Source organism: Acanthamoeba castellanii (genome assembly GCF_000313135.1).
Source record: "Acanthamoeba castellanii str. Neff unplaced genomic scaffold scf7180000084775, whole genome shotgun sequence".
Lineage (NCBI taxonomy): Eukaryota > Discosea > Longamoebia > Acanthamoebidae > Acanthamoeba > Acanthamoeba castellanii.
Window position 1 is genome coordinate 35,307 of NW_004457271.1, and position 23,178 is coordinate 58,484.

The 23,178-nt window shown below is 56.9% G+C and overlaps 10 protein-coding genes across 10 annotated transcripts; 5 read left to right on the top strand and 5 right to left on the bottom strand.

The window, feature by feature from the left end:
* Window positions 1-303: 303 nt before the first annotated feature.
* On the bottom strand, window positions 304-5,960 carry ACA1_399790 (Lecithin:cholesterol acyltransferase; the record flags this gene model as incomplete). Its single annotated transcript, XM_004333895.1, has 26 exons — window positions 304-392; window positions 501-662; window positions 771-894; window positions 988-1,076; window positions 1,146-1,221; window positions 1,320-1,580; window positions 1,708-1,813; window positions 1,933-2,039; window positions 2,134-2,229; window positions 2,319-2,384; window positions 2,476-2,544; window positions 2,625-2,729; window positions 2,825-2,962; window positions 3,081-3,138; window positions 3,248-3,350; window positions 3,518-3,700; window positions 3,805-3,934; window positions 4,052-4,178; window positions 4,274-4,407; window positions 4,527-4,655; window positions 4,763-4,847; window positions 4,956-5,079; window positions 5,168-5,228; window positions 5,384-5,554; window positions 5,702-5,778; window positions 5,888-5,960. 26 exons carry the CDS (start codon window positions 5,958-5,960, stop codon window positions 304-306), a joined length of 2,943 nt encoding a protein of 980 aa, XP_004333943.1.
* Window positions 5,961-6,476: 516 nt separating this feature from the next.
* On the top strand, window positions 6,477-7,160 carry ACA1_399800 (cyst specific protein CSP 21, putative; the record flags this gene model as incomplete). The annotated part of the gene is made up of 3 exons (XM_004333896.1): window positions 6,477-6,767; window positions 6,868-7,004; window positions 7,067-7,160. The coding sequence occupies 3 exons, from the start codon at window positions 6,477-6,479 to the stop codon at window positions 7,158-7,160; spliced, it is 522 nt and encodes a 173-aa protein (XP_004333944.1).
* A 120-nt stretch (window positions 7,161-7,280) lies between these two features.
* ACA1_399810 (uncharacterized protein) lies at window positions 7,281-7,623 on the bottom strand (the record flags this gene model as incomplete). The annotated part of the gene is made up of 2 exons (XM_004333897.1): window positions 7,281-7,447; window positions 7,542-7,623. 2 exons carry the CDS (start codon window positions 7,621-7,623, stop codon window positions 7,281-7,283), a joined length of 249 nt encoding a protein of 82 aa, XP_004333945.1.
* A 144-nt stretch (window positions 7,624-7,767) lies between these two features.
* Window positions 7,768-8,666, top strand: ACA1_399820 (vSNARE family protein; the record flags this gene model as incomplete). The annotated part of the gene is made up of 4 exons (XM_004333898.1): window positions 7,768-7,991; window positions 8,049-8,184; window positions 8,290-8,424; window positions 8,502-8,666. The coding sequence occupies 4 exons, from the start codon at window positions 7,768-7,770 to the stop codon at window positions 8,664-8,666; spliced, it is 660 nt and encodes a 219-aa protein (XP_004333946.1).
* A 121-nt stretch (window positions 8,667-8,787) lies between these two features.
* ACA1_399830 (uncharacterized protein) lies at window positions 8,788-10,348 on the bottom strand (the record flags this gene model as incomplete). The annotated part of the gene is made up of 8 exons (XM_004333899.1): window positions 8,788-8,889; window positions 8,962-9,100; window positions 9,174-9,310; window positions 9,376-9,442; window positions 9,525-9,613; window positions 9,690-9,782; window positions 9,851-9,945; window positions 10,030-10,348. 8 exons carry the CDS (start codon window positions 10,346-10,348, stop codon window positions 8,788-8,790), a joined length of 1,041 nt encoding a protein of 346 aa, XP_004333947.1.
* Window positions 10,349-10,423: 75 nt separating this feature from the next.
* Window positions 10,424-11,077, bottom strand: ACA1_399840 (uncharacterized protein; the record flags this gene model as incomplete). Its single annotated transcript, XM_004333900.1, has 1 exon — window positions 10,424-11,077. One exon carries the CDS (start codon window positions 11,075-11,077, stop codon window positions 10,424-10,426), a length of 654 nt encoding a protein of 217 aa, XP_004333948.1.
* Window positions 11,078-11,339: 262 nt separating this feature from the next.
* ACA1_399850 (Ras family protein) lies at window positions 11,340-12,577 on the bottom strand (the record flags this gene model as incomplete). The annotated part of the gene is made up of 8 exons (XM_004333901.1): window positions 11,340-11,429; window positions 11,509-11,564; window positions 11,632-11,749; window positions 11,832-11,903; window positions 11,987-12,071; window positions 12,151-12,184; window positions 12,260-12,448; window positions 12,535-12,577. The coding sequence occupies 8 exons, from the start codon at window positions 12,575-12,577 to the stop codon at window positions 11,340-11,342; spliced, it is 687 nt and encodes a 228-aa protein (XP_004333949.1).
* Window positions 12,578-12,862: 285 nt separating this feature from the next.
* Window positions 12,863-16,269, top strand: ACA1_399860 (Filamin repeat domain containing protein; the record flags this gene model as incomplete). Its single annotated transcript, XM_004333902.1, has 17 exons — window positions 12,863-12,985; window positions 13,053-13,534; window positions 13,616-13,736; window positions 13,801-13,951; window positions 14,018-14,136; window positions 14,206-14,319; window positions 14,385-14,534; window positions 14,609-14,668; window positions 14,733-14,874; window positions 14,937-15,026; window positions 15,094-15,220; window positions 15,282-15,398; window positions 15,458-15,551; window positions 15,622-15,742; window positions 15,808-15,898; window positions 15,968-16,036; window positions 16,110-16,269. The coding sequence occupies 17 exons, from the start codon at window positions 12,863-12,865 to the stop codon at window positions 16,267-16,269; spliced, it is 2,331 nt and encodes a 776-aa protein (XP_004333950.1).
* A 640-nt stretch (window positions 16,270-16,909) lies between these two features.
* ACA1_399870 (integral membrane protein duf6 domain containing protein) lies at window positions 16,910-18,806 on the top strand (the record flags this gene model as incomplete). Its single annotated transcript, XM_004333903.1, has 10 exons — window positions 16,910-17,035; window positions 17,268-17,335; window positions 17,444-17,522; window positions 17,654-17,703; window positions 17,780-17,907; window positions 17,992-18,068; window positions 18,154-18,190; window positions 18,270-18,374; window positions 18,455-18,567; window positions 18,654-18,806. 10 exons carry the CDS (start codon window positions 16,910-16,912, stop codon window positions 18,804-18,806), a joined length of 936 nt encoding a protein of 311 aa, XP_004333951.1.
* Window positions 18,807-19,272: 466 nt separating this feature from the next.
* On the top strand, window positions 19,273-23,124 carry ACA1_399880 (TBC domain containing protein; the record flags this gene model as incomplete). The annotated part of the gene is made up of 18 exons (XM_004333904.1): window positions 19,273-19,369; window positions 19,421-19,479; window positions 19,564-19,752; window positions 19,876-20,210; window positions 20,291-20,419; window positions 20,530-20,697; window positions 20,809-20,914; window positions 21,012-21,054; window positions 21,134-21,262; window positions 21,514-21,596; window positions 21,684-21,784; window positions 21,849-22,011; window positions 22,095-22,234; window positions 22,324-22,396; window positions 22,490-22,588; window positions 22,687-22,766; window positions 22,902-22,956; window positions 23,047-23,124. The coding sequence occupies 18 exons, from the start codon at window positions 19,273-19,275 to the stop codon at window positions 23,122-23,124; spliced, it is 2,127 nt and encodes a 708-aa protein (XP_004333952.1).
* Between the last annotated feature and the right edge of the window lie 54 nt (window positions 23,125-23,178).

A 23,178-nucleotide genomic window follows, 5' to 3' on the forward strand; every position in this document is an offset into this window, starting at 1 on the left:
TTTGTTTGTTTGGTTTTAGTGCGCTCTTTGCGCCGGCGTGTGTTTGATGGCGCACGAGAGCGAAAAGACAACACCAATTCCATTCTTGAAGACATGTGGAGGAAAATGCCTTGTTATTCCCTATTGGTCCCTCCTATGTGGATAAATCCCCTTGTGCACTGGAGAAAAAGAAAGGTCACATGGCCCAGAGGTGGGACCTCCTTTGGCGATATCATGGAATGTAGTGTAGTGTAGTGGCCAACTTCTTTTTAGGTTCTGCAGTTGATAGTCTCAAAACGTACTGACGGACAGAGTTCGTTTTGTTCACTTGGCGCGCAGGCGAGGCGGAATGATGACGGATCCGTCGTGCAGTGGCGGCGCATTGTCCGGCTCATTGTCCCGAGGTTGGTCACCTATGTAGGGCGCAGGTGAGAATGTCAGCACACAAGACATGCCCAACGACACGACACGACACGACACGACACGACACGACACACTCGGTTGCGGGCGGGCGGGCGCACCTTTTCGGCCGACGTAGGGGGAGGAAGTGGGCGTGGAGGCGGGCGAGAAGGTCTCAGATGAGGAGGTTAGGGTGAGGTCATCCTTCGACCCGCTCTCGTCTTCGTCCTCGTCGGAGTGGTCGCCTGCGATGTCGTCTACCTCGTCGTCCTGCCCATATTTCTCTGCGCGAAGACGGCAATGTCAACAACACCACACACGACACACACGGCACACCACACACGGCACACACGACACATACGACACACACGCGCGCGCGTGAACACACGTACTTAGGTATTTCTTTCCGCGGACGGTGAGTTGCGCGGGCGACTTGATCTTCTTGGGCTTGTCGCAGATGTACTCGATGAGCTTCTTGAAGAAGAGCCGGTTGTTCAGGATCTCCCTGTGCTCCACCTGCATCATCACCGTCTTCCCTTCTTCAGCCCGAAGAACGAAGAGCGAAGAAGAGCGAAGAGCGAAGAAGAGCGAAGAGGAAAGGAGGCGTACGCCTTCGAGCTCGTCGATGCGGAGCTCGGGGATATCCTTGCGCCAGCTGGCGCAGTGGTTGAGGGACGCGTAGGTCACCGTTCCGTCGCCTGCGATGGTCATACAACGCCGTCAGCGATTGCAGGTCAATTGCAAGCAGCCAAAAGGCGTCGACGCACCAGACGCGTAGCCCTTGCGACCGGTGAGCTTCTCTATGCACGGCTGCAGAGTCTCCGCCGTCTCAAACCCGACGCCCTGCGAGCCACCGAGTGAGCCAACGTAACTTTGCCGCGACACACACGCCACACGACACACCACACACAGTTCACAAGCTTGCGTGGTGGGTCTCGTACGCCGGCGATCTTGAGGCAGGCAAGCTTGGGGTCCTTGGCGTCGTACTGGGGGTTCTCGTCGAGGACCCACCACTGGGCCTCCTTCTCCTTGTCCTTGCGGCGGTAGAAGTAGATACGCTCGGTGTCGAGGTTGGTGCCGTAGATGGCGTAGAGGCGGTTGAGCGGGGGCGCGGCCACGATGGGCCACTCGCTCTCGTCGTCGCCTCCATCGGAATACACCGGGTCGCTGACGTAGTACTTGCTGAAGATCTCCACCGTTTTCTGCAACACGCACACGACGATACAACACGACACCATGTGCCCGAGACACACGACACGACACACACGGCACATGGTGTCAGCGAGCGCAAGGCTGCGTGAGCCGATCTGCGCCGATAGAGCAGCGTACCTGGGCGCCGGCGATGGGGAAGAACTTCCAATAGGGAACGGACTGATGCGGCTTGGCCTCGTCGAGCTTGGCATAGATCACGCCCACGCCGAGGTCGTCGTATTGCCTGGGATTGGGCGGCGTTGTGTGGGTTTGGGTTGGGAGAGGTCGGGTTAGGTTGTACTGCGCAGCACACCTGCGTTGGCGTTGGCGTTGGCGTTGCGTAGCGGTGCTGGGTCGCTGTACAGCTTCGAGATGGGCATGAGCGCGGGGGTGCTGCCGAGGGTGCGCCCGAAGGCCTTGGCTTCGCGGGACGAGAGCAGGAGGTCCATGCCGAACCGATCGCCGGAGATCTGCGTCCCCCGTACCACATTCGGTGTGCGCCCAACCACGAGCGTGAGTGAGTGAGCGTGATTGAGCGGGGGTCGATCAAAGGCACGGGCGTACCATGCCACGCACGCACTTGGGCGAGCCCAGGAACGGCGCACCCACCGCGACGAACGTGTGCACGTTCTCGTCCAGCCACCTGCGCGACCCCGTGCGCTACAGCGCCGCACAACAGCCGAGCGTCAACAACAACACAGTGAGTGTCATCGAGTCTCGACAAGGTTCGATGGGAGGGGAAATCGAACCTTGACCACCCACAGGCAGAAGTACTGGATGATTCGGTTGCCCATGGAGTGGCCCAGGAGCACCACCTGCGCGGCACATCGTCGATTGAAGAAGTCTTGGTCAGTCGACAGACAGACAGACGCCATCAGCGAAGCAGCGGTGGCGGGCGAGGCGTACGGGCTTCTTCTCGCGCTTGGCCATCTTCTCGATCGCGGTCATGAGCCAGGTGAAGTAGCCGTCGCGTTCCTGTGTGCGTAGACGCCAAAGGCCAGCGGGCGTGAGACAGCGTCGCGCGCGCACAGGTGCGGTGGCGGCGTGGTACGTACCTCCAGGTAGAAATAGGGGAGGCGCCAATCGTACGGCGCCGTGAGGAGGTTGACGCCGTCCGTGTAGCCGAGCGACTCCAGATTCTCCACCAGGGGACCCATCACCTGCGAGTGCACCACCACACGCATTAACACAACACGACACACGACACACGACACACACAACTCTCGGGCTGGGTCAGTTGATGGTGGTGGCGTACGTAGGAGAGGGAGCCCGTGAGCAGGCCCGGGTCGAGGTAGGTCACGGCTTGCTTGCCCTGGATGGCCCGCACTTTGATGCCGGCGGGGTCGCTGCGGCAGTCGTCGCCGTGGAGGCACAGGTGCTTGATCCAAATGTTCTGGTGGGGCGGGGGGGGGGTGTTTTTGTCAACAAAGAAGCAATCGTCAGCCAATGCAACTTGGCTGGTGAGCGAGCGAGCGTGAAAGTAAGAAAACAAGAAAACAAGAAGAACGCACCTTGGTACCGAAATCGAGGGTGTCGTAAGCATTTTTGTTTCGCCCAATGTCGAACTTCCTGATGTGTTTGGGTGTGGGTGAATACGAGCGAGCGCGAGTGAGCGGTCGGTTGGGCTACAACGGCGGTGGCGAAGAAGAAAAGGAAAAGAAAAGAGAAGAGCGGAGACCTCTTGACGTTCTGGAGACCGATCTTGTTGAGCGAGATCCACACGCGATCGCCGACCCAGGGCTTGTGGCCCTCGATCACCTCCAATCCAGACGAGGCGAACCCTGCCCACACCAATTCATGCCCCACACACACACACACACACACACACACACACACACACACACACACACACACACACACACACACACACACACACACAACGGCGTCCGTTGTCAACGACTGGACTGGTGCGACCGACGGGCGACCGCCTGGGTTGGGGGCAGCGTACCGGGAACGAGCACGATGGGCATGTTCGGGGTGTAGCCCTGCTCGGCCATCTGCTTGCCCAGCTTCTTGGAGATGCCCTTCTGGGTCAACGGCGGGCCGCACATCACCCACCAGGTGTCCTGAATGAAGTCAGTCTCGAGGTCTTCGAGGAGGACCGAAGCGTCGCCCACGAAGTTGCTCGTTCCTATGTAACGCGCGCCCGGTGAGCGCGAGTGGTATGGGGTGGTATGATGTGGTGTGGTGTGGTATGGTATGGAAGAAGGGGCGGCAAAGGTTGGTGGTACGTACCGAGGAGGGACCAGTCGTAGAGGTCGACGTCGAACGTGGCGGACGCCTGTTCGGGCGGGATGTAGAAGAAATAGTTCGCATTCCACACGGGCGCGCTCGTGCTCTTCTTCGTCTTCGTTCTCTCGCGATTCTGTCCATTGGAAAAAAAAAACATGAAAACACGCACACACCGCACACACACGCACACAGCAACCCTCAGCGAGGATGAATGAAGTGGGATTTGGGGGGGCGAAGGGGAAAGCGGTACGGCGCCAACGGAAAGAACGACGTAGGGATCGACCACTTTGTCGCCCAGCATTTTGATCTTTCGGCCCTCGACCACCTTCAGCGTGAGATAGCCCTCCCACGCTCCCATCGGCGGGTTGTACAAATACCTATGCACACACACCGGTCGACCAATCAGCCAAGATACACACACACCACCCAACAGACACGCATGGCGGCGGTGATGCTGGTGGCGGGTTCGTACTGGAGGTGAATCTCGCCCACGCCGCGCTCCAACTCACGGTGCGCACGACGGCGCTGTCGTTCCTCCTTCTGCTCGCGTTTCATCTCCCGCTCCTCGGGCGTCAGGTGGTCCTCCGGCTTACCATCGGCGTTGGTCTGCTCGCAATCACAACACAACGAACTCGATCAGTCGGGCGAGCCTTGCGTGTTGTGTGTGTGTGTGTGTGTGTGTGTGTGTGTGTGTGTGTGTGTGTGTGTGTGGTACGGGAGCGCACCTTGAAGTGGAGGTTGAGACTGATCTCGCCGTGCACGTTCGACTTGCGACCGTGGGTGGGGTGGAGCGGGAACCAGCGCGAGATGTTCTTGTTGTAGGGTATGGTATTGAACGGAATGTTGATCCGCCCCTGCGCGTAGTGAATGGCCCCGCAATCCACATATAACGCTTAAGAGAAGCGCAACACAAAACTATTGAACGAAATATAGGAAACTGGAGCGGTCCAAGAGCGCGTACGAGGAACAGATTGCGGCCGAACGAGGTGCGGTGCCAGCACGAGATCGTAACGCCACCTTGGTCGTCTGATTTTTCATTCACCTCACTAGACAGGCACGACGACAGAGTACACAGAGTGACTGCGCCGTTAGGACTGCGATCACAGTCTTCCGAAGCCAGGGGGAGGGGAAGAGGAAAGAGAAAGAGAGCGTACTAGACGACGGGCTCGGGCTCCTTCCAGACGGGGTTGAGCGTCTTCTTCACGATGGCCGTTCGGACAGACTTGCCCACCTTCTTCTGCGAATCATACATCGCCACACGACAGAACACATTCGACCCTGCGGGGTGTGCATTTGGTTAAGAAAACGCAATGGTCAGGCGAACGAGTGCAAAGAAGACATGTCTCGGTGATCGAGCCAAGGGTACCCTTCTTGGTCTTGCCGATGATGTTGCGTCCAGCCGTCACCGCCAAATGCAGCAGCTTGGTCTATGTGTGTGCGTGTGTGCGTGTGGTGTGTGGGGTGTGTGCGGTGTGTGCGGTGTGTGCGGTGTGTGCGGTGCATGTGTGCGGTGCATGTGTGCGGTGCGTGTATGTGTGAGTATTGGACACGGGGTGGGAGAATATTCGAGAGGAGCGTGTACGCGAGGTTCGATGAACTTCTGGACGGCGGCGTGGGCGAAGAACTCGGCTTCGGTGGTGAGGAACTTGAAGAAGCGGCTGAGGAAGGCGGCCTTGTCGTGCGTGTTCACGAACATGCCGGTGGGGAACTTGGGCAGCTTCTTCCTCAGGTCCTTCTTCATCTCCTTCTTGAGCTGCTCACTCACCCCAACCGCGTGAGAATACTGACACAAAAATCGAACGATATAAAAAATAAAATAATTATTAATGACAAATGACAAATAAGGATAACTAATATCATATGAAAAAATAAATAAAAATAAAAAGCAGGAGATAGTTACCGTCTTGTGCAGATTCTGAAATTCATCGTAGGTACGGGAGATGCAATACTGGGTGCCGTCCTTGTGTTTGATCTCGACTTCGTACACCTGTGGCGACAGAGGCGCCAACAACAACAAACAAACAAATGAGCAATCTCTTCGGCAGTAGAAGGGAAAAAGAAGATTAACGACGAGCCGGAGGGAAACGTGCGATATTGGTCTTGCCAATGCCCCACGCCTTGTGGTTGGTGCACTGGATTTCCAGATCTTTCTTCTCCATCTTGGCCCTCAACACTTCAATCGATTGGCGCAAATCGATTGTCTTCTCTTGCTCGGCGTTCTTCTCCTTGACCGGGCTGTGCGACGCACAAGGTTTTGGCGCCGTTCGACCGGAGCGCGAACGCAATTTGCCAGTTGGCCAAAAATGATTTAAATTCGATCGCCCGCATTGGTGGTTGCTGGGGACAATCTGAACACCACCCCAGGTCGTGGGCGATTGACCCCATTGAAAGACATTCAAAAAAGCCGAGGGAAGCAACCAACATGTTGGTGGCCATAGAATGGGGCCACATACCAGATGAGTGATGGATTGGTTTCGGGCAGAAGTCGGTGGGCTGCTGGGAGGAACTGAGCGAACAGCGGGCGAATGCTGGCCAGACCTGGCGCGTCACAGACATCAATCATGACAAGGCGGCCTGGCGTGTAGAAGAGGACTGGTCACGCCAACGCTCATGACAAATATCTCGAGAAAGAGCAAAGAGCAGCCGGGAAGCAAGAAGAGAGGGTGGTACTATCAATGAGCTACTGGAGGCCTGTGTCACAGTCGAGGAAGGACGAAGAGGAGACGCCGGCGGTGGACATCGTGTGCGTGGATGGGAGCGAGGGCGCCGATCGCGCGATGCAGTTCGCCCTCAGGGAGACGCCGCCGGACCACCGCCTGATGCTGCTCTTCGGTGCCTACGTGCCGCACAAGGAGGAGCTGTCGTGGGGCACCTTCAGCGTGTCGTCGATGCGCGAGGGCCACTACTGGGACAAGGAGCTGCCCGACGTCTACATCAAGTACACCGACATGTGCCAGAAAGCTGGGGTGCGTACAAGTCTCCGGCGGGCGCAGCGCTCACTACCGAGCCGGGCGTTGACGCGTGTCGTGCCGTGTCGTGTCGTCTTGTGTGTCCCTGCGTGTGCAGCGCAAGTGCGACTTCATCCACTTCCACTTCGATCGCATGAGCAAGTTCGGAGACAGTGTGTGCTCCATCGCGGATAGGCACCACGCCCAGAACGTCATCCTGGCACGCAGAAGGCGGTCGGAGAGGTCATTCCTCGGGTTAGCTCGGCCTTCTTCTCCATCGAGTTGGCCACGTCTAACCCTTCCTACTGTGCTTCCAGGAGGTTCTTGGGCTCGGGCAGCCAGGCCGTGGTAGATCGCTGTGGTGATATACCCATTACCCTGGTCACTGTCAAGCCTGATGAAAGCAAGTAAGAAGGTGCCACGCCCAAAGGTGCAGTGCTGTAGAAGATGAAGGTTTATTGTGAACACAAGTCAAGCATAAAGAGGAGGCAAGGGATAGGGAGGCTGTGCAGAATGGGTGGCCAAGCTTGGCTACGTGCGTCGTTCGCTTTGCTGAGGTTGTGCTGGACCGGATTGCTCCTGCGCCTTGAATTCGTTGTAGCACTTTCGCCAATCGCTCATCTCCTTCGAACAGGCGATAAGATTACGTTCGTTCTTGTTCATGCAATCCTCCAGGTGCCAATACAACTTGCCGCACCCTACGAATCGTTTAGAAACAGTACAATGATTTAATCTCGAATGAAATCAGTAATCCGATTGTTGGAAGGTGACTGTTGGGGCGTATGCCGGTACCTTGCTGGTCTACCAACGATGTGAACTCATCGTTGTCCTGTGGATTGTGGATGGGCATGCGTTGCGCCCTTTGCTGTGCCATCTTGATGTGATTTGGCAGTTTCCTGTAAATCCTGCAACTGGGCAGTGGTTGCTGACGTCAGCTCGTGCTGGCATCCCCCCCCCAGACAGTGACGTGGCCAACAAGAAGAACGAATCCACCACACGACGAGAATCAAACACAAAGATGCAGGATGTTGCGGGTATAGATGAAAAGTACAAGCAGACGAACAAGCTCCTTATGGATCTTCGTCTCGAGTTCGAGCAGCTCGAGGCGGCAGGAGAGAATTCGTCCCTCTCGCTACAAGAAACGATTCAGCTCAACCTCACGAGCCTCTCTCGATTGCTAAATAGCCTGGAGATGGAGTGTCTCCCTTCCCAAAACTCCAAACGCAAGGAGATTTGGAGAATGTACTCTCCCTCCCCCCACTACATCTGCACCCCACACTCACTCACGCTTTCCAATAGACGCATTCAGCAGATTGCTGAAGAGTACAAGGACATGAGAAACTCGTTGGGAAGCCTACTACAAAAGAGGCGGTCAAAGGAACAGGAGGAGGAACAGAGACGACAACTGCTCGGTGAAGGCCGGATGAGGCGACAGGTTTGCCCTCTTCTTCTTCTTCTTCTTCATGTGTTCGTGCGCCTCCTTGCGTTTGCTTCTGATGTGTGAAGTCCTCTTATCGACTCTATACATTCCTTTCACCAGGCGACGTCGGTCGCGATCGACAACCTGTATCAGGAGTCGAATTCGCTGGACCGGTCCAACAGGGCCGCACAGAACATCCACGAGATGGGGTCCTCCATCCTCTCCTCTCTTGGCCAACAGAACGAGCTCATCAAGGTACACATAGCGCACATTGCCTTGGTGATTGATGATGATGAACGGTACCTCATTCCTCTGTGTTTGGTTTCATCTAGTCGGCGCACAGGAAGCTGTTGGATGTGGGTAACACGCTGGGTCTCTCGCGATCGGTCATGCGGATGATCGAGAACCGCCAGAACCTGGACAAGATGCTCGTCTACGGCGGCATGCTCCTCACCCTCCTCTTCCTCTTCGCCCTCCTGTACTTTTTCAAGTGGTAGCCGATCGGGTGGTGCGACATGGCGACGGCGACGAGTGATTGTGATATATATCGGATGGAATTCAACCCTTTCTACAAACGTTACAACACTTCCACGACACAGCCACTCTTCCTCCTCGTACTCACTCCTCGCGCAGGTAGGCGAAGGCGTTGAAGACGAGCGCCGTGAAGGTCGTCGCCATCGCCTGCGGCACCAACTCGCTGTACAGCACCGGCACCAAACCCTGTGCACACATTCACGTTCGTCAACATGTCTTCATTGCTGTGCGTGTGCGTGTGCGTGGTGGGCGGCGCACCTGCCAGAAGGCAAGTGGTCCGTGCCGCACAAAGATATCCTCGGCGCAGTGCAGGCCGCTGGAGTAGCGCGGCGTGCCCAACGCGACCTCGAGGCCGCTGCCCTGGATGGCCATGGTCGTGCTCACCACATACAACGGGCTGCACACGCACATGCGTACGCGCGCGCTCGATTAGCTCATGCGATGGAAGGCAAGATTGGGGGGGGGCTCACCTGAGCACCAGGTCGCCGAGCACGCTGAACAGGATGTTGCTCGCCGTAGAGGCAATGAGGCGCTTGGTCTTGTTGACCTTTTTGCTTCGGGACTTGAAGGGAGGCAGCTTTCGATAGATCCAGTTCGCTATCGTTTCCTGCGTGTCGTCATGACAGTCGGTGGTTAGAGAGCTGCCAAGAAGAAGATGAAAGGCAGAAGTACTTCTCGGGGCGAGTAGTAGGAATAGATTGCGTCGGACACCACCGAGGTCAGCAGGTGCGGGATGAACCTATGTAATGGGGATGCAAACCCAGTCAGCCTCACCGAGACTGTGGGTGTGTAAGAACTCGAAGAAAGAGTGAAGGGCGTACGCGTAGCGGAAGGTGTCGACGTAGTTGATGCTGCTGAGTGTCTGTCCGAGGCCCGTGTACTTGAGCGGCAGAACGGTGACCTCGCCCGCCTAGCACAACAAGGAGGGAGGTCAGCGAACTGCAGTCAGATTGTGAGAGGAGCAGTGGTGATAGCCTGGGCGGTACCAACTGAGCAAAGAGGCGGTTCTGAGCGATGAAGAAGGGGAAAGAGGCCAACGAGCCCAACAGCAGACCCAGAGCCTTTGCTCCCAGTCGTCTCTGATGCCATCAAATCAGCTCTGTGCAGGGAGGCAGAAGGGAGAAGAAGGCGAACAGGGGAACAGTACAAGCTGGGACGCGTCAGACGAGGGCGAGCAAACAGCTACGGTGACCAGCTCCACCACGCTCTGTGCCCACGCCTGCGCCGTGTGCGCCAGAACGCCTGACACCAAACATTATAATTATAATTATTTTATTAATATTGAATAAATAAAAATTTAAATGTGCAGGCAAGATGAAGAGGTACCAGGGTGGAGGAGGTTCAGGGGCTGACGGAGACGTCGGGCGTGAGAATCGATGAGCTTGGCCTCGTGGTGCAGGGCGCGCAGATGGAACTGATGCGTGAAAGCCGGGTAGGGAAGCGAGATCGAGGAGGTAGCGTAGGTCAGGCGGTGCGCCAACACGACGTGGGGTGCGTAGGAGGACCACCCGATCGTTGCCGCGACGATCAATCCTCCCGCAGTCCAGAGACCCATCTCATCATCATCACTATTCTTGCCTGGGCCTCCACCCGCACCCAAGCTCGAAGACGACCGCGACAGCCTCACCGACGGATTACGCGGCATGCTGGTGCTCTGGCCTATTCAACTACTTTCGATTTCAAATTCATTCATCATTTATTTTTATTTTTTGGCGCCAGGCTACTGGCCAGGCTCAAGCGGGATCCTGAAGACGAAGCAGAGCCCGCGCCGGTCGGTGAGAATGAACTGGCGCACCGAAGGCACGAACGTGAGGGACAGTTCGTGGTCTCGACCGAAGGCGTCGTACAGGAGCTCCTCGATCGTCAGCCGCTGGTGGCACAGTACCAGTTCCTCGCCCTGAGTGTTGTCGCAGGAAGGGGCCATCTCCGTCCACGCGCCCTCGCCAAACGTGATGTTGTGCTGGCCCGAGACGCGCCAGCGCCCGCTCCCGCTGTTGAAGGTGGACCTGATGTGGAACCCGAAGTCTGGCTTCAAGGTGAGGGTTACCCGAGCGATCGCCCGAGGAGTGAATGAACCCACAGGGCTAGCATGAGGAGAGGGTGGAGCGTCGATCGAGTGAAGGTGGAGCACGGTGCCCATGACGGCTTGCAGGCCGTGCGGGAGGAGGTGGGTGGCGATAACGGGTGGTAGCGGATGGACTGCGGGCAGGTGGTGGTCATTAGTGTAGTTGGGCGGCGGCATGATGGCGTGCGCGGTGCCCAGACAGTAGAGCACGTAGACCAACGCAGCCACCCCCACCACTGTGCCAATCCTCGACGAACGCTGGAGCGTGGCGGAAAGAGGAGAAGGTGGATAGGCGGTAGCAGTACGCATGGTGGTCGTGTATTGTTATGATGGCCTTGTTTGTTTGTGCTGCCTAGTCACGCCAAGTCCCCACTGCCACGTCACCGTGTAATACGCTTGTGTAGAGTAAATAAAATAAATAATTGAACACCAGCTCTCCTGCCTCTCGATATACACCATCCTCATCCTCGCCACCACTTCTTCTTCTTCACCCGTGTCCTCCTGTTGTTCCTCTCTTCCATGCCTCCGCATGGAGAAAAAAACTGTGCAACGCGTCGCTGTCGAGAAACTCTCAGCAGCTGCAGCCCGGCTGAGGCGGAGCGTTGGGGTCGCTCTCCGGCTCCTCTGGCGGCTTCAACGTGATGCCCGTATCGGAAGGAGCCTTGAATAGATGATCAAGGTGAAAGAGATCAGCCACGACAAACAGCTCGCCAAGTAGAAGATATGAGAGTTCCGCTTACCTTGCCGGCGATCTTCCCGTCATTGTTGGCCTGAGACAGGTTGCTCTGGATGATCTCTGTGTGCATAAGTAAGGCCTCGGTCAGTGAATGCGGTCATGCAGGGCGATCACAAGAAGCGCGTACCCTTGATGAGGTGCGTGAACGCCTTCTCGATGTTGGTAGCGTCCTTGGCGGAGGTCTCGATGAAGAACATATTCTCTCTAGCCGCCACCTTCTTTCCCTCTTCGACGCTCACACACCGCTGCGATATTCCGAAGAAACAGAGCGATGAGACGATTGAGTGTAGACGTTGTGCAGGCCTTGTTAGAGAGAGATAGACTTACGTTTTCGCTCAAATCGAGCTTATTGCCTACGAGCGTGACAACAACGTCCTGAGTACAGTACTTGTCGATCTCCTACGTGGCGAAAACGCGCTCATAGCCGTGAGATGCTGGTTCGCAGCTTGGAATTGCAAGCGTTGCGTCTTGTACGTGCATACCTCAAGCCATTTGGGAATGGAGTCCAATGACTCCCGAGACGTGATATCGTACACAACCAAAGCACCCTGGGCTCCGCGGTAGTATCTGGGGATCATCATTAGGAACAGGCACGGCGTGCACGCGCATGGACCCTTGAAGCAGAGTTTTGGTGAGGATGACGTACGCGCTGCTGAGGGCACGATATCGTTCTTGCCCGGCTGAGGTGGAAAAATCGCGAGATTGGCGGATGAGATTTAGAAGGCGCGAGTAGTGGTGATGCAGTAGAGGCGTACCCGTGTCCCATACTTGCAGCTTTACTTGCTTCTTGCAATCCTTAGTGCTGTCATTAGACGTTTCGACGGCCATGTTCTTTGTGGCAAATGCCACACCAATCGTAGTCTTGGAGCTCTCCTCGAACGTGTCGTTGGTAAATCGAGACATGATGTTCGATTTGCCAACGCCAGAATCGCCCACGATGACGACTGTGTAAAGAGACAAAGATCAGATTGTGCATTGAGCAGAGCAGCGGGAGATTGCGGCGCAACATAGAATTTTGAGACAAACGAACTCTTCAGAAGGTAATCGGGCGTATCGGAAGCGTCGCTGTTCATTGTTGCGGATGATGCAGGGGTTCTTGATGGAATCAGTGGGTTGTTATCGATTTGCAAAGCTGCTTGATCTCTAGGCCACAAAGAAACTCCTTTCTTAGCCTACGCGTGTCTCAACGATCGGCGAACTGCTGGGCGTTGGCACGAAATACCCCAAAATTTGCTCCTTTCAAACTGCGCTACGCCCTTTTCGCGTGTTTTCGTTCTTGTCCTGTCCGGAAAAAGCCCGCCACCCTTCACAGAGAAAGAACGCCAAGACATCAGTGTCAGTGTGGTTTGGGGCGGGTGATGGGGTCACGGTGGGCTCCACTGCTCGTGCTGCTCGCATTGGTACTGAGTAGCGGCAGCGCTGCGACAGGGACATTGGAACCGCTGCAGTGCCCCTACCAAAACGAAGAGGCACCGCACAAGGTGCCCCGCCCCCCGGGCTACCCTCTCCAGTGCCCTGCTAGGCTGACGCGTGCACCTACTTGTGCAGCCACAACCGCCCATCACGACATGTTCGTCGTATGCGGACAATGCGTGCTGCGATCACCGCGACACAAACGACCTCATCCGTTGGCTCTACGTCTCGCAGAAGCGTGGCGGGCAGGACGGCACCAACGGCGAGTGCCTCTCGCTTCTCCACATCATGCGATGCGGTCTGTTGTGCTCGCCAGCGCAGGCAGACTTCGTCGAGAAGACCAATCCCATGCAGTCCAGCTCTAAACTCAAGCTGGCGGCATCGCCGCAGATGCCTTACACCTACAGGCTGTGCTCCTCCTTCTGCGATCGCCTGTACGCTGCGTGCAGTGACGAAGGAATGAGAGAGGTTGAAGAGGCGGAGGCCGGACCAACATGGGATGCTGCGATGACCTGGGACTCTGAACATTCGTCCACCGCTGCAGAAGAGTTCTGCAAGTCGATGGCGCCATCTGACGTCGAGATCGTTGTGGTTGAGGACATTCCTACCAAGTCTGGGTTCGTGTCTTTTCACCACGAATGCCCATAGAGGTGTGGACCTCTAATGGAGACTCGCTTTCGCGAATCTATAACACACAGGGACGGCCACAAGCACCTGTGCTTCAACGGACGGCCGACTACGGCGAGCGCAAAGACGTCGTTCGCCTATGGCCAAGGTCTGACAGCAGACTTTGCCGGACGGTGGAGCTTCTTCATTCAGGTCTGTCCCACCTTTTGCTGTATCGTGGCCTCTCCCTCGTTGACGTGTTAGCGATGGCTGGCAGGCGGTGGACGCACAAGGCGAAGAGGTGCGCGACGGAGGTGACCACTTTATGGCCAGGGTGCAGCAGATTCCGGAGGGAGTGAGCATCGATGTAGAGCAGACCGACATGTCCAATGGCCTCTACTCGGTTTCGTTTGTTCTCAGCGACCCGGGTGGGTAACCTGACAGTCTTCTCTGCGTGCCGTGCAACGACACTAATGCTTGAGAGCGGATTCCAGGTCGATACAAGATATCGGTGCTGCTAGAAGGTCAGCACGTAAGCAACAGCCCTACGTACACCACGATTGTCGACCACAACAAGTGCCTTGTTCCCAAGACCAACCGACGTGCACAACGGGTTCGCTTTCTTGTCACAGAATCTTGCCTCGGTCACTTGACTCGCTAAAGTCTTTGTACTTGAACTCAGCCCGAGCCGCAGCTGAAGAGATGCAAGTGGTACAACGAGAAGGCTTGCTGCACCGCTGACAAGGATCGGTCAGTTGACCAGTGGATGGCCAAGGCGATCAACCCCCTCTTCAAGGTATGCCCGTTGTTCACCCTTGTGTCGACGGCAGTCAAATGACCTCGTCACCCCCTCCCGGCCAGCACAAGCCCAATTGCCAGGCTTTGTTTGAGGACCTGTGGTGTGGCTACGAGTGCAGCCCCCACCGACCTCACTTCCTGGACCCGTATGACACCATCAACGAAGAGCAAGGCATGCGAATCTGCTCGTCTTTCTGCAAGTCGCTCTATGGGGTACATCGCGCAGAGAGCGCAGTTGAGCGATGATTTCTTGTGAACTAGGTCTTACGGTACTTGCTTTACGCCAGGAGTGTAAGGATACTCCGATCATGGGCCTCACCATTCGAGCCGTGTATGCGCGGCACCAGGTACGCCAAAGAATGAAACACGGACCGTGCACACAGTGGCCTGATGCGATTCAACGCACCACAGGACTTTTGCATGGCCAATACACCGAACAACTTCCTCCGGGTGACCGTGACGGATACGCATTGCTTCAACGGCACAAAGGCTGAGCTTTCGCCAGAGCGGACGTATGTCTACGGGCGTGGGACGAGCGGGGTGGCTCCAGCAGGTGCCTCCTTACACTCAGCTCGCTTGGGGGCGTTACTCACCTTGTGCGAAAACCCTACGCAGGCCAGCAGATGCCTGTCCACGTCCAGGCCATAGACATTCACGGCCAGCCGATGACGACAGGAGGCGAACAATTCACCATGCACGTGGACGGTATGCCACACCTCTTTTCTTCGCCCACTTCTCTGCAGTCCCGTGACTTACTCACTCAATCCGACAGGCCCCGATGTGGATAAATCGGCCATCGTGGACCATAAGAACGGAACCTACACTCTGCTTTACCGCGTCTCCAGAGCTGCGCTGTACAACATCTCCGTCTACCACCAAGGCATCCTATTGGATCAAAGGTCGTAGCGACACTTACTACATTGGCCCACTCCACACGCAACATTCATTCCCTTTCTCCAGCCCGTTCACGGTGATGGGCAGAGCGGGTCCAACCGACCCTTTGGCTTCACTGGTCCAGGGTCCCGGGCTCTACCTTGCCATGGCCGGACTCCCGGCCACGTTCACCGTGCAGGCCAGGTACTCGTATCGGACTCTCAGTCACCAGCACTTCTCCCCATTGACTGGCTCTCGTCCAGGGATGAGTTCGGCAACGCGAGGGCCAATGAAGATGATGTCGTTCACGCATACTTTTCTGGTCCACTCAACGTGATCGTCGATGTCCTCCACAAGGTACGCGATGCACCATCAACGTGCAACAGAGCGTCTACATTGAGTCTTCCATTCTCTCTCGCCGGTGCAGGGAGAGGGACTGTACGAGGCGCGGTACGCGACCAACCTGGCCGGCGAGTACATGTTGCGGGTCACGGTCAACGGATTCCAAGTCCCCGGCAGTCCGTTCCTTGTGAGGGTGGAAGCCGAAGGTACGGTCCAGCTAATACCACTTGCGTGAGTCATGTATTTGCTGTTTTCTCACTACCGCACGCAGAAGAGACCTTCGCCGCCAAATGCGAGATCAGAGGTGCAGCTGCGAGCAGGGGCATCTCCCGAGCAGTGAACACGTTCGAGATCATCGCCAAGTACCCTCCTCCACCTCATCTCTGCCCTCTTGCTCGGCGCGACTCTCGCTTTCACTGACCGTCCCGCAGGGACTACTACGGTAACATTCGCGGTGAGGGAGGCGACCTCTTCCGAGTGCACTTCCAAGACGAGTTCGGGTGTGCCCTGCTTGCCGCTTCCTTCCATTTACTGGTTGCAAGGCGACTAACCCCATCGCCGCCTTCTCTCCAGTGACCGCGTCGGGGAAGCCGACGTGAGAGACCTACGGGACGGCTTCCACGAGGTGACCTACCGCCTCAACACAGCTGGCAGGTACATGATGTACATCGAAATGCTGGAACCGTCCATGCGGTACGCCTTCGCCACTCTTCGCGCCGTGTTGCCGTTCTGACACAATCGCGAATGTCACCAACCACAGAGACGAGACGTGGTCTCCGGTGGCTGTTGGGCCGGTTGACGTCGCAAGCCAACCGGCCGTAGTCGTCTCATCCCAACTCAAACCCGGCAGCGCCACAAGGCTTGGACACGACACCCGGTCCTCGCGGCCTAAGTTGTGAGTTGTAGTTGGTGGGTTGGTGGTCAGGTACCAGGCAAGGCTACAAGCTGACTTTGCGTGGTGTGTCTCGTATCAGTTTCGTTTGCTTCCCACTACCCTTGAACCAAGCACCACCTGGTCAATGCATCACGCTTCATTTTCGTCTGCTTTTCCTTTTCCAAGCTCTTCTTTCTTGAACGCGCGCTTTCTTGTGGGCCTCGTGTGTTGCGTGGCGCCAAGTGCCAAACACAACAGACAGGTCCAACTCGCACACCACCACTCCGGGCTCGCGGTTGTACTCCCCCTCCAGTCGACGACGCAAACACTACATTAGTGCACCTTATTGCAATTCTCGATTATCTGAGATAGATAGGTACCATTCCTAATTCACAATTCATAAATCACATTCACACATGCTAACGATTCCACATGTTACAGAATAAGGAAGAAGGGATCTCTACAGGTTAAACACGCAAAAATGGGATTAATGCCAGAGATGAGCGCTGGACAAGCGGCGGTGGTGTCGATCCTGCTGTGGTGGGTCACCAACATCTTCACAGTCATTGCCAACAAATGGATTTTCCAAATCCTCCAATTCGCCTACCCGCTCACCCTCACCGGAGTACGTAGCCCCGCACGCACGCACATGAACATGCACACGGAGAGGGACTCACGGTGATGGTGGTGCTTCCCTGCGCAGGTGCACATGCTGGTGTGTAGCGTCGGAGCCTGGCTCACTCTGCGTGTACGAAGTCGACACACGCTTCAATAGCACATACAGTTCCACGTGTCTTCTCGCTCACTGGCTCTTCGTGGTCGTGTGGTGATGGCCTTCATCATGCCGGCACCTGCAGGTGTTCAAGGCGGTGCCCTTCGTGCAGATTCCTCTGGCCAACTGTCTCACCAACGTCTTTCCTCTCGCGTACTGCTTCTTCACCCTCTTCTCTCCCACCACACAGAGACACTCAAGTCGCTGGCTTACCTCCTCACCTTCTTTTTGGTGTCATGTGTTCCCTTCCCCCGTGCGCAGGCTTATTTTCTTTGTTAATATCATCCTCGGCAACATCAGCTTGCGATTCATTCCGGTTTCCTTCATGCAAACCATCAAGGTACGTTCACCACCACCACCACATGCACCACGCCCACTCCGTGGATCGCTCGCTCTGCACCCGTGTATGGTGGTTACCCACAAAGCTCAACTCTTCCTCTCTCTCTCTCTCTCTCCTTTCAATCAACATAGTCTGCGGTGCCAGCGTTCACTGTGTTGCTTCAAGTGTTTGGACTGGGGATGTACGTGTCCTAGTGTCGCTCTTCACTCGCTCACACAGTGCGCAGTGCCTAATTGCCATTCCGCGGTACGGTACAGGACTTTCCCCCGGGGCACCTACCTGGCGCTGGTCCCCGTGGTGGGCGGCGTGGCGATGGCCACCGCTACCGAAGTCAACTTTGAGATGATCGGTTTCACCTGCGCGCTCGTCGCGTGTCTCACCACTGGTACCGGTCGCGCTCATGATGTTCGTTGGTCTGCAGCTGGCTGCTCACTGATATAATCACAACTTCCTATTGTGTGCACAACAGCCGTGCAGAGCGTGCTGTCCTCTGTTCTGCTCACGGGTCAATACCGTTTGGACTCAGTCAACCTTTTGTACTACATGGTACACGCTCACGCCCGCCTCACTCGCTTCAATTCCCATTCCGTTGCTGACCGCGCACGCTCTCGGGCCACCGTGGCACGCTCAGGCTCCGCTTGCGTTCCTGGTCAACCTGCCCTTTGCCTGTACGCACACTCCGGCCCATCTCCACCATACGTGCGCACTTCCTCACACTAAATTTTCCCCTTTCTCAATGACGTGCAGACTACTTCGAAGCCGAAGACGTGATGAACCGTTCCTACGTGGACGTCAGCGCGCACGAGATCGTCCTGCTCCTGTTCCTCTCTGGCTTTGTCGCTTTCCTTCTCAGTACGTGCTGCTCCGCGCCATTCGTATTTATCGGTCTCGCGCGCGTGTGCACTCAGACACTCACCTCCGTTTGCCAACAGACCTGAGCGTGTTCTTCGCCATCAAGTCGACGTCGGCCCTCACCTTCACCGTGTTCGGTAACCTCAAGGTGGTCATCGTCATCCTCCTGTCCGTTATCATCTTCCAGAACGAGGTATAGACCGATATCTCTTCACTGCGACCGCACACGCTGCAGACCTGGACACCAACTCATCATCTTCATCTTTCTCTTCAATGCAGATCACGGCCTACAATGGAATGGGTTGCGTGGTGGCATTCATGGGCATCTGCGCCTACAGCTACCAGGAGTACACCATCAAGGAGCAGAAGCGACTGGCTGCCTTGGAGGCCGTCAAGGTCGAATCCCTCGAAGAAGAGAAGGCCGACGCCTAAGTCGAAGCAACCAACCAACCATACCATACGATACCATACCAACGTATATTGCGATCGACTGCCGCTGCAGGTGGTCCGGGGGGACGACGAGGAGCGCGGGGAGCAGACGGGTCCGGCGGAGTGGGCCGAGGAGAAGAGATGAACAAGGACAAGGGAGACAGAGAGCGGTCTCCCCGCCATAGATGTGCTCACACACGACAACCAACCTCACCAAACATTTGGCAAACAAACAACCAACCTTCATCACCACAACGTGACCATAACGTTGTTGTTGCCTCGCGGTCCTTATGAACAGGGGCACCCTCGAAAAGGCGGTGTAGCGCTCTGCTTACTTCGCACCAGAGACAAGATCGACTTTTTCACTCGAAGATTCCATCTCTCCTCCATCTACACAGTTATTCCATCGAACAAGAGCCAGGCTGTACAGAAAACCTGACCACGCTTGCACATAAGAGGGGAAGGGAAGATGGAGGATGATAGCAAATTCAGATTTGGTGGCTTGCGCGATGCTGTGGACGATTTCATCGACGAGTTCGAGGAAGTGGATGAGGAAAGGAGCCACGGTGCCGCCACATCGGTGGGTTCTGCAGCCGCACCATCATCGTCAACAGCAGCAACGAACCTGTCGCCCTGGGGATTCGTGATGATGAGCGAGGACGAGCGTCGTGAGCTGGTGCAGCGCCTACAAGCGGCGGCCAGCGCCCCGCCTCCTTCGCTCCATCTTCGGTGGCGCCTCTCCCACCCTCTCCCTTCGCAGCAGCAGCAGCCAGAAGCAGCAGAGCCAACCAACAAGGAGGCCGAGTGCACCGAGGCAGAAGCAGAACAACAGGTGGCGGAGGAGCAACAACAGGCCGAGGAGGCATTCGAGAAGGAGGAAGAGGTGAGGCTGGCCGACGATGGGCTCGACCAGACGTGGACCTTCACCACCGACTCGCTCTCCTTCAACGTACCACCCAACAATCCAATTTATTACATATATTTGCAGCAAATTTTATTTATTATTTGAATATAATAATAATTATTATTATTATTTTAAATATTATTAATAATGTTAATAATTATCGTGCAGTCGGTGCCATTCCTGGAGAGCACCGAACGTGCGCCGCAGCCGGTGAGCGCGCCCCAGCGCAGCACGAGCCCGTGGTCGCTCATCGAACGACCGACACCGGCAACGACCTCTGCCGACGGCGCCCACCAGGACCAGAGCGACAACGCAACAGCGGCGGCCGCTACAACAGCCGAAGACGCGGAGGTGAGCGGCGGCGGCAGCGAGCCGTGGGTGACGATCGACAAGCAGCCTGTACAGTCGCAGCAGCCGAGCCCGCGCACCGCCCACGCCTCCGCGGCCGAGGTCGACAAGTACATCGAGGAGGAGTTTGAGCTCACCAAGCTCTCCGCCCGCGAGTACGCTTCTCTGTAGAAATCGTGCGTGTAGTGGGGGAAATGCTGATTGTCACCGTGAGTGGCGGTGGTGGCACCACCAGGCTGAAGAATGTGGAGTCGTTGAGGGACGAGCAGGCCTACGCCAAGCTGAAGAAGGGACAGAGCTTCCTGTCGAGCGCCAAGGCCAAGCTCATCTCCCAGTGGTCGTCCACCACCATTCCCGCCGACAGGTACCACGCCGTCGCCATCGCCACCGCCACCTCCACCTTGTCGGAATTCCAAACACGATGGCGGGTCGTGGACTCAACGATGAGTTGGTGGGCCGGTGCTGCCGCGCCAGAAACAAGTGCGTGCAGGGCCTGCGAAGCGACATCCGGAAGGGCGTGCCGGATTCCAAGCGCGCGCAGGTGTGGCGCACGGCGGTGGGGTGCGTCGAGTTCGAGCGGGCCTATCCCAACTACTACGCCGACGTCCTCGAACGCGTGTTCGGCAACCGTCTCCCCACCCGGTACCCCACACCGCACACACCGCACACCGCACACCGCACACCCCGCACACGCCGCACACACCGCTCACCACGCCTGCCCGGGTGGTGGTGTTGGGTGGTGGCACGAGCCAGGTTCTACCAGGTGCCGGCCTTTGGTGGCGAGCTTCGCCCCGGCGAGCACTACCTTACAACGCACGGTCTGACCGCCGCCGCCCGCTTGCTCTGGGCTCTCACCATGGTACGAGTGGAACCGCCAATCTGCTCCCAATCACGCCTTCACTCCGTCGTTGCCTCCTCACGAACGGTGGTGGGCGTGGCGGTAATGGTGTGAACAGGAATACCCCGACATCGACTATGTGCCTGCCATTCCTGACTTGGGTGCGCTGTGTGTGTGTGCGCGCGCGCTGGCGTTTGTGTGATTGCTGTCTGACATGTCGCTCGCACGTACCCGCAACAGTGTGCGTGCTGCTTACGTTCCTCTCGGAGGCCGACGCCTACCTTGTGACCCACCTCATACTCGAACAGTCCCGCGCCAACCGTTGGTATACCATCCAATCGCTGCTGCTGCTGCCTGGCACTCTCGCTCGTCCGTCAACCGTCGACCCTTGTTCATTGGTCATTGACCGCCATCGTGTCCAGGTATCTCTGTTTGACCAACCGCACGCTCACGCTCTTCCTTCACACATTCCGCTCGCTCATCGCCAAGTGCCTGCCCGACGTGTCTGCCCGTATGCGCCCTGCTTTCTTATAAAAAGCACACACACACACACACACACACATCTATTCATGTAAACCTTGAGATCTACATTTACACTATTGTTGACTTCGCGAGTGCAGACATGAACGTGCTGGGCGTGGAGGCCGAGCACTTCGCCGACGTGTGGTTCAAGCGCGTGTTTGTGGGCTCTCTCCCCTTCCTCGTACGTGATGACTCCTCTCGTTCACCACCACTCGGGTGGTCTATGGCCCGCCTGCGACTCATTTGTGCGGCGGGGGGGCTACGTCAGACCGTGCTGCGCATATTCGATTGTTATTTGGCGGAGGGCAGTCACGTCCTCTACCGAGTCGGCCTCGCCATTCTCCAAGGCTGCCGACGAGCTCTACTCCGGTACACGACCGCACACGCAGCATCGCACACGCACACGTTGCACCAGGCTGACGGTTTGGGGCAGGTGCGACACGGCAACGGGGTTCGTGGCGACGGTCGAGCAGGTGGCGCTGCAGATGGTGGACGCTGACGGCCTGCTCAAGGCGGCCTTCGGGCTCTCCTTCCAGCAGAAGCACACCTCGGCCTTCGACGAGGCCAACAAGACCAAGCTCGCCGGCGTCAGGCAAGTCCCCCCAACCCCTCCCATTCAGGAATGCATGGAATGCTGACGTCATGTTCTCTCTTGCGAACCAGTGAGCCGCTGTACCAGCCGCTGGTGATGCCCAGCATCACGGAGACGTCGGAGCTGATGGACGAAGTGCAGTTCCAGGCCCTGTGGTCGATCATCCCCTCGCGCTTCTCCATTCGCGACCCCAAGCTCCTCTTCTCCACCACCAAGCACGGGTTCAGGTACTCACCACCACCACCACCACCGCGCACGTCTACGGGCAGTTGCAGGGAGGATTGGGCTCACACTTGCCGTCATCGAATGCTTTCAGTTTGTCGTCGCTGTTGGAAAAGTGCGACGACGTGCATCCGGCCGTGTTGCTGATTAGGGACAAGAACCGAAGGGTGCGTCGTGCCCTGGCTGTCACTGTGATTTCACTTAACACACACCAAACACACACACACACACCACACACACGCGCGCGCGCGCCTGCGCAGGTGTTCGGCGCGTTCTCGACGGAAGGGCTGCGCCTGTGTCGCCAGTTTGAGAATTATTACGGCACGCCGGAGGACTTCCTCTTCAACCTCGTGCCCGACGTACGTTCAGTTCTGCTTCTCGAGCGCTGTGACTCCGGCCCCGCGCAACAAACGCCGCTCTTACTCACACGCTGCGCTTCTCGCCTCGGCCGCAACAGGTGAAGGTGTGGCCCTGGTTGGCCGGCCACGCCAAGCACTTTGTGCGGATCACGATGAGGGGGATCAAGTTTGGCGATGCGTGCGTGTTCCGCGCCTTGACGGCCACCAATGCCATATTATCACGCAGTCACGCTGAACGCGGTGCGGCAATCGTGTGTGCGGTGTGTGCGGTGCGGTGCGGTGTGTGCGTGTGTGTGCGTGTGTGCACTTGCAGTAAAGGGCTGTGCGTGGACGAAGAGCTGTGGCACGGCACCAGTGAGAAGAGCAAGGTGAGTTCAGTTCCCCTGCTCCCACATGGCCCACTTCACCTGAATGCTGAACGGCATCAACCAACACAACGCCCACACCGCGCGAACCAGACATTCGAAAACGAACCGCTGAGCGACGATACGATAGACTTCGACTGCCTAAGCCTCGAAGTATGGGGCTTCAAGTAGCCGGCTTTTCTGGTTCGGTTCTGCTGGGAAGGCCCGCACCTTCTTTGGTCCACA